The 13379-nt window shown below is 57.7% G+C and overlaps 1 protein-coding gene across 2 annotated transcripts in view; it reads right to left on the reverse strand.

The window, feature by feature from the left end:
• The window catches only part of PREX1 (phosphatidylinositol-3,4,5-trisphosphate dependent Rac exchange factor 1), a 186653-nt gene that overhangs the window by 39837 nt on the left and 133437 nt on the right, over positions 1-13379 (reverse strand). For both annotated transcript variants that reach the window (XM_060645492.3, XM_060645485.3), the window contains 4 exons: positions 12254-12357; positions 12005-12054; positions 10358-10433; positions 1382-1454 (listed from right to left, as the gene is read on the reverse strand). In XM_060645492.3, the coding sequence (XP_060501475.2) occupies positions 1382-1454; positions 10358-10433; positions 12005-12054; positions 12254-12357 (303 nt within the window). The remainder of the gene's footprint in view (positions 1-1381; positions 1455-10357; positions 10434-12004; positions 12055-12253; positions 12358-13379) is intronic.

Consider the following 13379-nt stretch of genomic DNA (forward strand, 5'->3'; position numbering starts at 1 on the left):
AGGCGGGATGTCTGGGGAAGCCTGGGGAGGTGTGAACCCAGCAGAAACACTGAGTAAGTTGGGGGCTGGGGGGTGAGGCAGGTCGGGCACCCCAGGCAAGGGAAACTGTGAGAGCCAAAGCCACAGGGAGAGTTCTAGAAGTGGGGGTTCTTTGGTGGGAGTTAAAAGTCTACCTGTCCTGAGAGCGTAGGAGCCTCAGGGCTCCCCCGGGGCCAGCAGGAGGGAAGGTCACAGACCCCAGTGGCTGAGCGTGTGGCCTGTAAACCCCGTCCGCCTCGGTTCCAATCCCGGCTCCGACTTGCTATGTGACCTTGATCAAGTTTCTTAACTGTCTGGGCTTCCATTTCCTCACTTATAAATAGGGATGATACTAATACCAACATCAAAGGATCGTTACAGGATTAGACTAATTAATACATGGGGAGTGCTCAGAAGGAGGCCAGGCACACGAAGTATTAACTTCTGTTTAAATTTGAAATGGAGTCAACAGGACCAATCCCTCCCTCCTTCTCCCCACCTTCCCACCTCAGGATCATCTCAGGACTGCCCACCCCTCTCCCTGCTTTACGTGCTTCTCCTGTGGAAAGAACAGTGACCTACCTAAGGGGTCAGGCCAGGGAGAGGGGTGCAAATGTCCCGGCTCAGCTCCCTTCCCCTCACACACACTTACAACCTGCCTGTCCTCTGTCCCCACAGACCCCCGTCCTCTCCTCCCTGTGGAAGCCCGTGGGCCAGGCCTGAACGATCCGGCCTCACTGCCCACCCGGAGGCCGCGTCCCTTCTAGGAAAGCATAGGAAGCCCACAGTTTTGACCTCAGATCCAATCCATTTTCCAGTCAAGCATTACCAGCCAACCACCCTGGTCCCTACTGAAGCCCTGAGGTGATCTCTCAATCAGGGCAGAAGTGGGAGGGGGAAGGAGGGGGCTTCCTGAGACACCCCAAACCCCCGGCAGCCTCCAGGCCCACACCCAGCATCCAGCCTGGGCTCACCGTGGGCAGGCTGGACAGTCTCCAGCCCACCATGTGCTCTCTCTGGACCTCAGCTCCCCACCCTTCCATAAAACACACCAGGGACCAGAGTCCCTACTAGGTTTTCTATCCCAGGACACACACCCCAGGGGACACCCAGGTGGCTCAGTCGGCTGAGCATCCAACTCTTGGTTTCAGCTCAGGTCACGATCTCAGAGTCGTGGGATCCAGCCCCACATCAGGCTCTGCACCGACAGCATGGAGCCTGCTTGAGATTCTCTCTCTCTCTCCCTCTGCCCCTCTCCCCCAACCCTCTCTCTCCCTCTGAAGTTAAAAAGAAATAAAAAAATCATTTAGCAGGGCAGACCCCCGCCCCCAGGAGGCCGGGCTGAAGGGAAGGGACAGATTACCGTGGTGCATGAAGCCGTTGTTACACAGGCCCACACCGAGCGTCACCGCCTCCTCGCGCGTCTGGCAATCACCCTGGAGCGGAACGACAAGGGAGGGTGTTAGGTGAACCTTCACTTGAGGGGCTGAGCGAGGCTGCTGAGAAGCCCAACACCACCCTCAGAACACAGGCTGTACAAGGGCAGGGACTCGTGTCTGTTTTCTGTAAGGGAGCATCACCCAAACAAGTTCGTGGCTACTGTTAATAGTGAAACAAGAAAATTCAGAGTAGCTGGGATAAATACATTGTGTCTTGTGCCACAAACACCACAAGGGAGAGACGGAGATCTCGCGTGTGGCAGACCCTGTCGGTTGCCTAGCAGCAACCCTCTCCCCAACCCTATACTAGTACCGAAACCCTCACGACCGAAGCCGGCCATGCGGCCGTGAACGCCCTTGCTCCCCTGCAGCTAGACGTGGCCAGTGAGACAGAAGCAGAGGCTGTTGGTAGAAAGCTCTGGCAAAAACCCTCGGTCCCTGGCCTTCCATTTTCTTCTTCCTGCTTGGAACAAAGAGGGGACGGCTGGAGCTCCTGCAGTCCTCCTAGGCCACAATAGGACTCGGAGGACCAAAACACGCCAAGCATGGCAGGGCAGGAAGAAACACAGAGTGTGGTCCCCAAAGGTCTCGTGAGGCCACCCTGGCAGCTCCAGACCACCCGGCTCTGGGCTCCTCTCACAGCAAAGGAAAATAAACCACTAGTTTGTATCAGCCTCTGTAGCCGGGATCGACACTAGCCCCAAAGCCCCGTTCCTAACTGAACCAGCTGCAGCCAGGGAGACACCAGGGGATTCTGGAAAATACCTCCCTCCCTGATAAAAGGGAACCATCCCTCCCGTGCCCGGGACACAGTCACGAGAGGGAGCAACGCGTAGGGCTACGGAGCCGACCCCTGGACACTGCTGAGGACGGCAGAACGAAGGACGGAAGGTTCCTGGCAGGTGGCATGGCTGCTACGGGGCGCGGTTATCTGCTCGGGCCACCGTCCGGCTGGGTTGTCTGTTCTTGCAAATAAAAACGCTCCTGACTGGCACAGTCCAAGTCTGGCTCATCTCAGGGCTTTCCCAAGGAGGGGACGTCCAAGCCCAAATAAGCAGGAACAGACTGTGGCCTCGTGGGCACCACCTCGGGGGCCGACTCTCCCATGTGGAACATCGTCTTGCTGGGACAGCCCCACGAGGTCTTGCACCCACCCCCCCACCACCACCCCCGCCGACCCAGGCCAGATCGAGGACACAGCGTCCGTGCAAAGCGAGAGTGATGCTCCCACCGGCCGCAGGAACATGACCCGTAGGCGGAGGAGCCCAAGGAGAGGGAACAGCTGGCGTGGAGTCTTCCCAAGAGCTGTGCCCCGAAGACGGTGCCCGCCGCTCCTGCTCCCTAGAAGCCGGGGACTTCCGGGTGTCAGTTCTTTCTAAGGCCGGCTCCCAGGTCTCCCCCGGACTTTGTGGATGCTCTTTAACCTTCTAAGAGGCCCCTCTCCTCCCGCCCCGGCCCCGTCCTTGAGTTCGCCAGAATCTGTTTCTGGTTCTCGCAAAGCAAACAATCCCGGTTCGTCAGGCGAATCGTGAGTTGTGTGGCCCGTGGGGACAAGGGAAGGGGCAAGCGGTTGGGTGACGGGCAGAGAAAACAGCACGGACGAAGGTCCAGAGGCGGGATGAAGCTTGTAGCACAAAAGGCAGCCTGGCCAACAGGGAGGGGGTGCGTGAGGTCAGCTGCATCAGGGCAAAGAGATGTTGCGTTCCCTGCCGAATCCTAAGTGCTCAGGGAAGTAAGGCCTGGCATACAGGAGGCGCTCGATAAATGTTCAGTGATTGAAGAGAGGTGCTGTCAGCAGGAGCCAAATCACGCAGAGGCCTGTAGCCAGGTCAGTGAGCTTCAACTACGTTCAGATGGCCACAGGACCCGACCACCTCTCACTTCAACGACTTCTAAAGTAAGAAGCTGTTTCGAGAGACGCTCGCCTCCACAGTCCCCTACGCCCTCCACCAGCAGCCGAGGGGCCGGCGAGGGAGTCTCCCAGCCCAAGGAGAAATGAGTGCCAGAGGCTGCGGCTCAGACTCAGAGCCCAGGGCCCGGGGGAGGCACTGGCCTCCGTGTTTCAGTGCACGGGCTGCCCTGGACCGGCTGGAGGAAGAGAAATCTCTCCTGTGGGGACCGCAGGCCTGCGGCTGGGGAGGGCCGTGTGCACAGAGCCCGGCCAAGGGAGGTGGGCATCCCCGAGGGAGGCTGTATCCGGAGCAGCCGCCCCCCTGGCTGTGAGGGGCCAGCAGGGGAGGCCCAGCCGGGGCCCAGGTGGCAAGCAGGCCCAGATCTGCAGCCTGGGCGGCCCCGGCAGGCGTCTGGAGCCCACCTGGCTTTCCGAAGCGCTCACAATCTGGGCTCCCAGCCCATCCCTGCCCCCTTCCCACAGGGCCCTGGGGTGACGCACAGGGAGGTTCCTAAAGCTAGAACAGCAGCAGGATTCTGACGCCAACCCCCCCGGACACCTGAAAAGAAAGCCCCTTACCCCACATGCCGCCAACTGTGGGAAAACCTCAAGTCGCCGCTTTCTCCCCTCCCAGAGGAAGGCGCGGGCACACACAGGCCTGGGCCACTGCACCGCCATGCCGCCCTCGTCTCCCCCACCTGCCCACTAGCCCCCGTGCTGGGGCTCCAGCGACACTGGCCTCCCCGCTAGTCCTTCACAAACTACACGTGCCCCCACCCCAGGGCCTTTGCACTGGCTCCGTCCGCTCCCCGGCATGCCCTGCCCCGGCTTTTTAGGTCTCAGCGCCCCAGTCATCTCCTCAGAGTGGTCCTCCTGTTCCTCAGAGGACCCCCTAAAGTAGTTCCCCACCCTCCACCACCCATTCTCTCAACAAATATTCATCCTGTTACACGCTCATGACCTTGTAGCACACCTGTGCTGCACCTGTCACCGTGGGAAACAAACATCCCTTCAGGGCACTGCTCTCGGGGGAGAGTCAGCACCCACTGTCCCCTGTCCTTGGGCTTCTCCAAATAAGCGAACGTGGTTTAAGGTCTGTCTCTCACTAGAATGTCAGCTACGTGTGAGAGCAACAGTGCTCGTCAGGGCTGCCCATCTCCCCCACGGCACCTAGCACTTAGTGGGCCACAAGCAATCTCTATCGAAAGGAAGGGGAGGGGAGGGGAGGGAAGGGAGGGGGGAGAGGGAGGGGCGGGGGAGGGGCGGGGAGGGGCGGGGAGGGGAGGGAAAGGAAAGGAAAGGAAAGGAAAGGAAAGGAAAGGAAAGGAAAGGAAAGGAAAGGAAAGACATGGAAACTGATCCCGAACTCCCCTCCACCTGCCTCAGTTTCTGTATCTCTAAAATGGGGGGAAACAGTAGTGTCCGCACCTCACAGAGTTCTTATAAGAATTAAATGAGATGCTTCATGTGACACTCAGGACCCAACACCCGGCATGCAGGGGGCAGTTGATAAACGTTAGCTATTCTTGCTCGGTGATCTCCCATCGGAGAGCCACCTGGGATGAAGGGGGCAGAGCAGGGCCGGGAGAAGGGACGCTGGGCACAACTTACACAGGGCTTTGGAAGGCTCCTTGCCCGTGAACCGTGAAACCCCATGACAATGCCCGAGGATGCTTCTCACTGACCCACAGCGTGCCAGGCACTGCACGGTCTCACTCCATCTTGACTGTCAACCCAGAGGCAATCACTCTTGTCATGAATCCCATTTAACAGATGAAGAGATTGAGGCACGGCCGGGCTTGTACTTGTCCTAGGTTACACCATGAGAAAGAAATCTTCTCAGAGCTGGACCCTCCCCCCCCCTGCCGTCACGTTACAGATAAGAAAACTGAGGCTCTAAGAGGACAAGTTAGTAGTTGCCCAGGGTTGTGGCCAGGGACTCCTGTCACGTCCCCATCTATGCTTTTTTTTCCCCTCTGCCGGTACCTCGAGCCACCGGCCTGGCCCCTTTCCCCTCCCTGCTGAAAACCCTACACCATCAGCACTCACCATCTGCCTGATTGTGGGGGTGAGTGTGGCGGGCGCTCCATGGAACACACTTGTGCCCTCCTGCACCTGGCTCCTGGCCCTTCTGCCCTAGCCCACTGACCCCCTTCCCTCCACCTGACGGCCGCAGCCCGGGGCATCCTCGAGCCCAGGCAGCAGAGACCGAAAACCATGCAGCAGAGAGGTGCAGAGTACAAGATCTGGACCTGCTTTCCCAGGTTTACCTCCCTACGTGGCCCTGGCCGTGACCACGGGAAGCTTCACTTCGTCACTGGCATTTTTTAATTCTCAGATTTGCCCTCGGTTTTCCAAGGCCTCTGCCACCCCTGGGCGGTGCTCCCAGCACAGACTGCCCAGTATACACTATAATCAATACAGAAGCCTATTCCTACCATTATTTTCATTATTACCTATTATCTAGTATCAAGGCATCATGACAGCCACACACACACACACATACACAATTCTATAAGAGTGATACACTTCTGTGTGTCCTGGGGCAAGTTACATAGCTTAAGCCTCAGTTTCCTCATCAGTAAAATGGGAATAATAACTGTTTTCTCAGGCTGTTCTGAGGATTAAATGAGATAATGCCAGAGATGATCGGAACGGACACAGGGCCCAGCTTGTCTACTGAAGGGCTAATAACCCCCTTACCTTCAGACTTCAAAGAACTGACTTGTCCCAGCAGTGGGTAGGGGGCCCCTCTCCCAGCCCCAAAGAATGAATTCTGAGGAATTCTAAGCCACTCTCACCAATCCCTGTCCTCCTCCCCAGGGAATGGTTTAGGGGTACACATAGGTCCCATCTGGCCAAAGAGACCTAAGAGGAAGACGACGGGGGAGAGCTGGGGACTGGGGGAAGTGTCCTCAAACAAACAGAGTGAGAACCCTCTCCCCAACTGCTCCTGCCGCCTGCCTTTGGCCGCAGGTCTACACAGATGTGATGCCTGGAGCTGTGGCAGCCATCGTAGGATTAGGGGGCAACTGGCAAGAAGACAGGAAAACAGAAAGACAGGAGGAGCCTGAGTGCAAATGGCATTTCGAGCTCTAGGACCATGAACCCGGGACGCCTCATTCTGTGAGAGGAAAAGGTGTTTACTGTCTACATCAGAGTTCCTATTATATGCAGCCAAAAGCATTTCTGGCTGATCCAATAGGTTGCCATGAACATTTTGTTTCAAGGAGCAGAATGATCTAAAAGTTCGAAATGAAGATGTGTTCAAAGCAAAATTACCCTCCTGAGCTACACAATTATGGGTTTCCTCCTTGAATTTCCTGCAAAGGTACAAGGTAGGAATAACTCTTGAAATCAAGGCTCGCGGTAACTAGTCCTCAAGGTCACATCGTTATCACCAACCTCTCCCCCACAGCCACCCACACACATGCCCTCCTGCCCCTTTCCCGAGGCCACATGCCCGCTGCCTTTCAGTCGGCCTCCTGCATCAGCTCTGTGTCCCCAGACCAGGCCGAGCCACGGGAGGTCTGCTGAAGTAGACAGACACGTTTACGGTCAACTGAGACCCTCATTCCAACATCCTTCTCCTGCCTCCACGTCCAACAAGACGCTGGTTGGGGGGCGGGGGGATGGGGCGCAAAGGTCCCCAGGACCAACTAGCAATGACTCAGGCTACTCCAGGGCACCTTGGGCCAGGACCACGGCCTCTCTGACAGCACTGGCCGTGAGCACAACCTCCCCGTGCCTGATGCCAAGCTGGTCCTTCTCCAGGCCAGAGTGCTCTGGGATGCCGTCCTGAGCCTCCCCCGCTCGGCCTAGGACCTGGGGGTCTGGGAGACTCCTCTCTGTCTCTCGCCTCCCGCACCCCATCCACCCATCGGCAAACTCTCTTAGGTCTACTTCCAAAAACTCTAGAATCTGATGTCTCCCACCTTTCCCGCGGCCACCCAGCTCTCAGCCACCCTGTCCCCCACCTGGAGTCCTGAAGCCGCCTTCTCCCCAGGCTCCCTTCTGCCGGCCTCGGCCCCCTCACGGCCCATGCTCCACAGAGGGATCTTACCCCCGCCAAAGTCAGTGCTATCCCTTCTGTGCTCAGAGCCCGAAGTGGTGGGAACCCTCCCAGAGCCCTCCCCAGCACCCCCCGTGCCTTCCGTCCACGCCCCCCACCGCCCTCAGACACACCAAGCTCACCCCGCTTGGAGCCTCCGAGCTGCTGTCCCCCCCAGAAGGCTCCACCCCCAGGCGTCCCCCTGGCTTGTTCCCCACCCCCCTCAGGTCTCTGTTCAAATGTCCCTACTCAACACAGCCTTCTAGGTCCACCACAAAAACTGTACTGCCCCCACCCATGTGAAGAGTAAATGCCCCCCACCACGGCCCCCACACACTCTACCCCCCAGCCCCCAGCTGACACAGATGTATTTTATTCTCGTTTTATTGATCAACTGTCTGCCCTAGCCCTCACGAGAATTTGAGACCCATGAGGCCAGCGACTTTTGTCTATCGCTGCTGTGTCCCCAGAACCCAAACCAGTGCCTGGTACCCAGTAGGTGCTCAAAAGAGAAAAGAGATGAACTAATGAGCACTCTCGTTGAATTTCTCTACACCCTCTCCTGACTTCTCATTTTAAATCCTGCCAAAGCGGACAAGGGACAGAGTAACTGCAGTGCAGAGGCCAGCTGAGCGCCTGGCATGCCAGGTCGGCCCCTTCATCCACCTGCCCCCGCTGGGAAGTCCTGTGGGCACCCCAAAGGCGGCGCCTTCCCTCTCCAGAGAACGCTCCGTTTTCCCAGGCACGCAGGGGTTCCTCTGCCTGATTCTCATCACTGCACATGGTGCTTCCAGCCACCGACGTGCCGGAGCCCCAGGACGCATCCCTGCTTCTCATCCTACCCCTCATCAGTGTGTCCTGCGCGCCCCATCTCCAGACATTTCTCAGACCCGCTGACCTGTTACCATCTCGGTGACCCGCCTCCCTCCCAACCCGGGCCTGGGCTCCGCCGCTCAGGGCAAAGTCCACATCATGCTTGGAAACCAACACTCAGCCGTGGGCCCCCGTGGAGCTCGGGAAACAGGAGGGCCCAGAAACGGCCAAGGCGGTGAGAAGCGGCTGTTTCAGAGAACCCGAACCCAGGCGGGTCTGCAAGCAAAGGGCTTAAACCACAAAAGAAACCGCCCCGGTGGGGGCCCCACGGACCTGCCCGTCCCCCTCCCCTCCTCGCTGGCTGTTTCCTGATCTTATCGTTCCTGCGCCCCCAAATCCCTCCGCAATTTCCTCAGCCTTCCACACCGCACGTAATTTGGAGCCTCCTTGAATCCCCTGTGCAGGAGAGGAGTAGTGATAGTAAGAGTCACATTTACTGAGCAGTTAACTCTGGGCCAGGGGCCATTCTAAGCGCTTGACATGATTAACTCACTGAATCCTCAAAATTACCTGAAGCGGGAGGTACTGTTTTTTGCTTCACTTTACAGGTGTGGAGAGTGAGGCGCAGAGAGGCGAAGAGCCTTGTCCAAGACCACTCAGCGAGGCAGACGCCAAGCTGGCATCTTCCCCAGGTCCGTCTGGCTCTAACTGAAGCACGTGCCGGTCTCGCGGGGTCCCGACAGAGGGGAGTGTGACACAAGGGTGAGGTGCCCTGCCCTCTCCAGATGTGCAAAACCGAATTCAGATCCAGGGCTGTTTCACGACCTCCCGGGTCTTAGAGTCCCACACCACGGCGAACATGTTAAAACGCACCCACCTCCTGCATTAAATATGCCGTTCTGGCCTGAAAACATTTTTTCAAGGATTTTTCCTAAACTCGCTTTTGAGGTTATTTGGGGCCAAGAAACATTTACTTTACAGACTGGCTACGATCTCCAGGCAATCATCAGGGATTGTGTGACATGAGAAAATCCCGCCAGCACATTATTTCCAAATGCAATGAGGTTTTTCCGAATGCTAAATTTAACAATTAGGGAGGCTGACAGAGAGCTGCGCTCTGTACGCGTTTAAACATTTATCCGTTTTGATTTCACACTTGTCTCCTCGTCTTCGGAGCCAACGCGTTCTGTCTCCACAGATCCCAAGTGAACATTCCCGCGAGCTCCCTGAAAAGTTCGCAGGACCGAGGTCCGACAAGCGGGGTCAGGCAGGCGCATCCCAGTCCCAGCTCTGCCGCGACCTTGAACCAAGTGCTTGGCCTCCCCGGGGCCTAGTTCCCCCGTCTGTACGTGGGCTGGAAGACCCAAGGGGAAAGTGCACACAGCCCGGCCAGGGCCTGGCCCAGAGGGAGCGCCCCTGTCCCTGCAGGAGCCAGAAGGGACAGGAGGCGGCCAGAAGGAAGTGTCTGTGGCAGCTCGGTGGGGCCAACGCCTCTGGGGAGTTGAGGGACGCTGCTGTGTGGATTCTCCAAGCCTCTGCCCAGCCCCCGCCCGCCTGGGAACTTGTGTCAAAGGAGCAACTCGGCAGGTTCCACATGGAGGCTCCGATTTGGTGCTTCAGCAGGAGACCAGCCTGCCCCAGCTCACCCGGGACGGTCCCGCACAGCAGAATGGAATACTGTTCGGCCCTTGCGAAGGAAGGAGATGCCGAGGCGGCGAGCCCGAGGGCGTTACGCACAGTGCGATACGTCAGCGGCGGGAGGTGGAAGGCTGTGTGATGCCAGCCACACGGGGCACGAGGTGCCACCTCCCAGAGAAAGCAGAAGTGTGCCTGCCGGGGGCTGCGGGGAGTGGGGCGCTGCTGTTTACTGGGGGACAGAGTTTCATTTCTGCGGGATGAAAAGAGCTCAGGAGGGGGAGGGGGTGACGGTGCAGCGAGGGCAGTGGACTTCACGTCACGCGTCGTGCACCGAAACACGGTTAAGATCGCAAGCGGTACGCGGATTTTTACCAAGAGTGAAAAATATTGGAAATTTGTTTAAAAAAAAAAAAAAAGCCCCAAAACCTAAGAGACCCATATCCCGGTCAGCCCCCCAGTCCCGGGCAGAGCGAGAAGGCTGCTCGCACAGGCCGGGGGGCCTCTCACCTGAGCCAGCAGCCAGTCGACCAGCTTGCTCCCCGGCAGCACCGACTTGTACGTCTTCAGGTGGTAATCGCGGTCTCTGCGGGGGGAGGAAGGGCACGTGAGCAGATGGGGGCAGGGCGGCGGGCACAGAGGTGGGCATCAGGTTGCCCGGTTCTCTCCCAAAGCAAATGCTCTGACCTGTGTGGCATCTAAATTCCTGCCGAGTCCTGGAACCAAGGGCTGCGCTAACCTTGCAGTCAGACCGGTGATTTCTCAGACTTCAAAGCTGGCAGACCGGAGCTCATGTGGCCAGCCATGCTGAGGCTGATGAGAGTCTGGCTGGGGAGTTTCTCTCGGACTTTTAGGAACTGGGGAGCCCAGCAGGCCACACGCACAGTAAGTGCTGGCCCCGCCCCTTCCTTCTCTGGGGGCTGATGGACGGAGCGGGGGCTTGTGCTGGCCGAGGCTGGGCCAAGGAGGCAGGGGCAGGTCTACAGAGGCAAGCGGTTCCCAGGGCCTGACCCCCAAAGAGGCCAGCAAATGCTGGATCTTCTCTGCTCCTCTAAGAGCAGACAAGAGCCGTCAGGACAGGGGGCAGAGGAATCTGCAGCTGGGGAAGAGCCAGGTCACCCTCTCTGTCCCTTCATCCATAACCATAAGCCTCACAATAAAGAAAATAACCAATGGCTGGCACTTATACGGCCCTCACTATGTGCAGCCACCATTCAAGTTTAATCCTTGTAGCAACTCAAGGGGTGTGAGCCGTTCTTATGCCCATTTCACAGAGGGCAAAATCAGAGGCCAAAGAGGTTAATTACCTTTCAATATTCACTTGACGCACATTTACAGAGTGTTACTTTGCCCCTGACCTGCACTCTCCAATATGCAGCCACTTGCCAACCGATGCATATTAAATCAAACTTAAAATTATATTCCTCCACCTAAAGGGTTTGAAAGCCACATGGGACTCACGGCCACAGTATTGGACAGCGCAGACCTAGAGCACGGCTATCTTTGTGGAAAGGGCTACAGGACAGCACTGCTCTAGGCGCTGGTCTGGGGACACAGCAGTGAGCAAACTCCCTGCCCTTGGTGAATTTACAATCCAGTGGGGAAGAAAGCAAACTGATAAAATGAATAACATAATACGTCAACTACTAACGAGTTTCAAGAAGAAAACCAACGTGAAGTCAGGAGGACAGTGCATGCCAGAGATGCTTTAGAAAGAAAGGTGGGCAGGGAAGGCCCCTCCGATTTGGACACCTTTGAAGGAAGTGAGGAAGTCGATATGCAAATAGGTAAGGGAAGAGCATTCCAGGCAGAGGGAACAGCAAGTGCAAAGGCTGAGGTGAATCTATTATCCCCATTCCACAGAGGAGAAAGTTGAGGCACCGAAAGGTTAAGGACCTCCGCCCAAAGTCACACAACTGAAAACTAGCAGCTGAGATTCAAACTCACTCCAGAACTGACACCCTTTGCCACCACCCTGCAGCGTCTCCCACAAATTGACTCACTCAACCCTAAGGACGAATGTATAGGGTAGATGCAATTATTAGCCCTATTTGATGGAGAAGGAGACTGACGCTCAGAGAGGTTAAGTTATCAGCCCAAAGGCACGGAGCTCAGAAGAGGCAGACGTGCCACTGGGGTTTGGAGAGAGTAACTTACTTGATCACGGGGGCGTAGAGGCTGTGAAGGCGGCAGTAAAGCCTCACACCCTGAAAGAGAAAAGGGGGGTGGGGGGGTCTGGGATCAGGCCACATCCCGCAGGGGCCTCCAAACCCAGGCTACTTGGAGAGATGGCTCCCAGGACAGAGCAGGCAGGTGGGGGAGGGGGGAAAGCACAGGCCACTGGGGCCCACGCCTGCTCGGCAGTGACCGTGGGGTCGGGGTCATGGGGTGGGGCAGAGTCCCTACCTTGGACATGATGTCCTCCAGTTCACTCCGGGCCTTGTAGGTGCCGTCATCATAGCGGAAGCGGTACATCACCTGCTCGTTCTTGAACTGGTGCTTGTCAGAGACTGGAGGGACCCAAAGGGCCAGTGAGGTCGGACCCAGGGCCCACCCTCATCACCCAACGCCACCGCCACCCTCACTCGGCAAGGCTCTGTGCCACGTCAATTTCACTGAGCCCCTGCCCTCACTCTTCCGTGAAAACCAGGTTCCCTTGCTCCGTTTGGGGCCCTGCTGGCCGACCCTGCCGCCTGGGGCCAGGGCAGCCGCGGGTCTCCTGAGAGGCCCCGAAATGCCCTAGATCCAGTCCGTGTTGGGACCACCTGGCCCAGCACCTCCTGGGCGTAGGTCGCCAAAGCAGGCATTGGGACAGAGGGTGCCGGGGTGCGAGACCACAGTCAGGCCTTATGACCCCCTCTCTATGCAATGGCCTCAGGTCACCCTTGATGCTTCTGTCACTCCCCACTCTTGGGGGCTCTTCCTTCAAAGCATGAACAGTCTGACTCCTCACTCCACCCTGGTCCAAGCCACTGTCATCTCCCGTCTGAGCATCACGGCCCCTCGCTGGGCGCCCTGCCGCCGTTCCAGGCACACAGCAGACAGGAGGGCCCTGCTCCGCTCAGAACTCGGCAGCTCCCCACCTCGCTCCAAGGAAAAGCCAAAGCCTCATGGGGTCCTGGGCCCCACCCCCTAAACACCACCCCCGATCGTGCCCGCCAACCACATCTCCTAACGCTGTCCACGCCGCTCTGTGGCAGTCACACACTGCTTGTTCTTCTGCCTGGGACTCAGCACTGGCTGCTCCCCCGGCCTAGAACCCCGACGCCACCAGGCCCCGTGCTCTCCCAGGGCACCTTCGCAGAGAGACCTTCCAAACCCCTATTGAGAACGGAACACCACCCCTTCTCTCTCTCCCCCGACCCGGCACTGATCGCCGTCTGTACACGCACACTTCCCCCTCTGACTAGAATGCCAGCCCCATGAAGACGAGAGTGTTCATCTGTCCTGTTCGCTGCTATGTGGACAGTGCCCGGCACATGACGGGCACTCAATAAATATTTGCTGAACGACTAAAGCATAAACGGCTCTT

The sequence above is a fragment of the Panthera onca genome, chromosome A3 (genome assembly GCF_046562875.1).
Source record: "Panthera onca isolate mPanOnc1 chromosome A3, mPanOnc1 haplotype 2, whole genome shotgun sequence".
NCBI lineage: Eukaryota > Metazoa > Chordata > Mammalia > Carnivora > Felidae > Panthera > Panthera onca.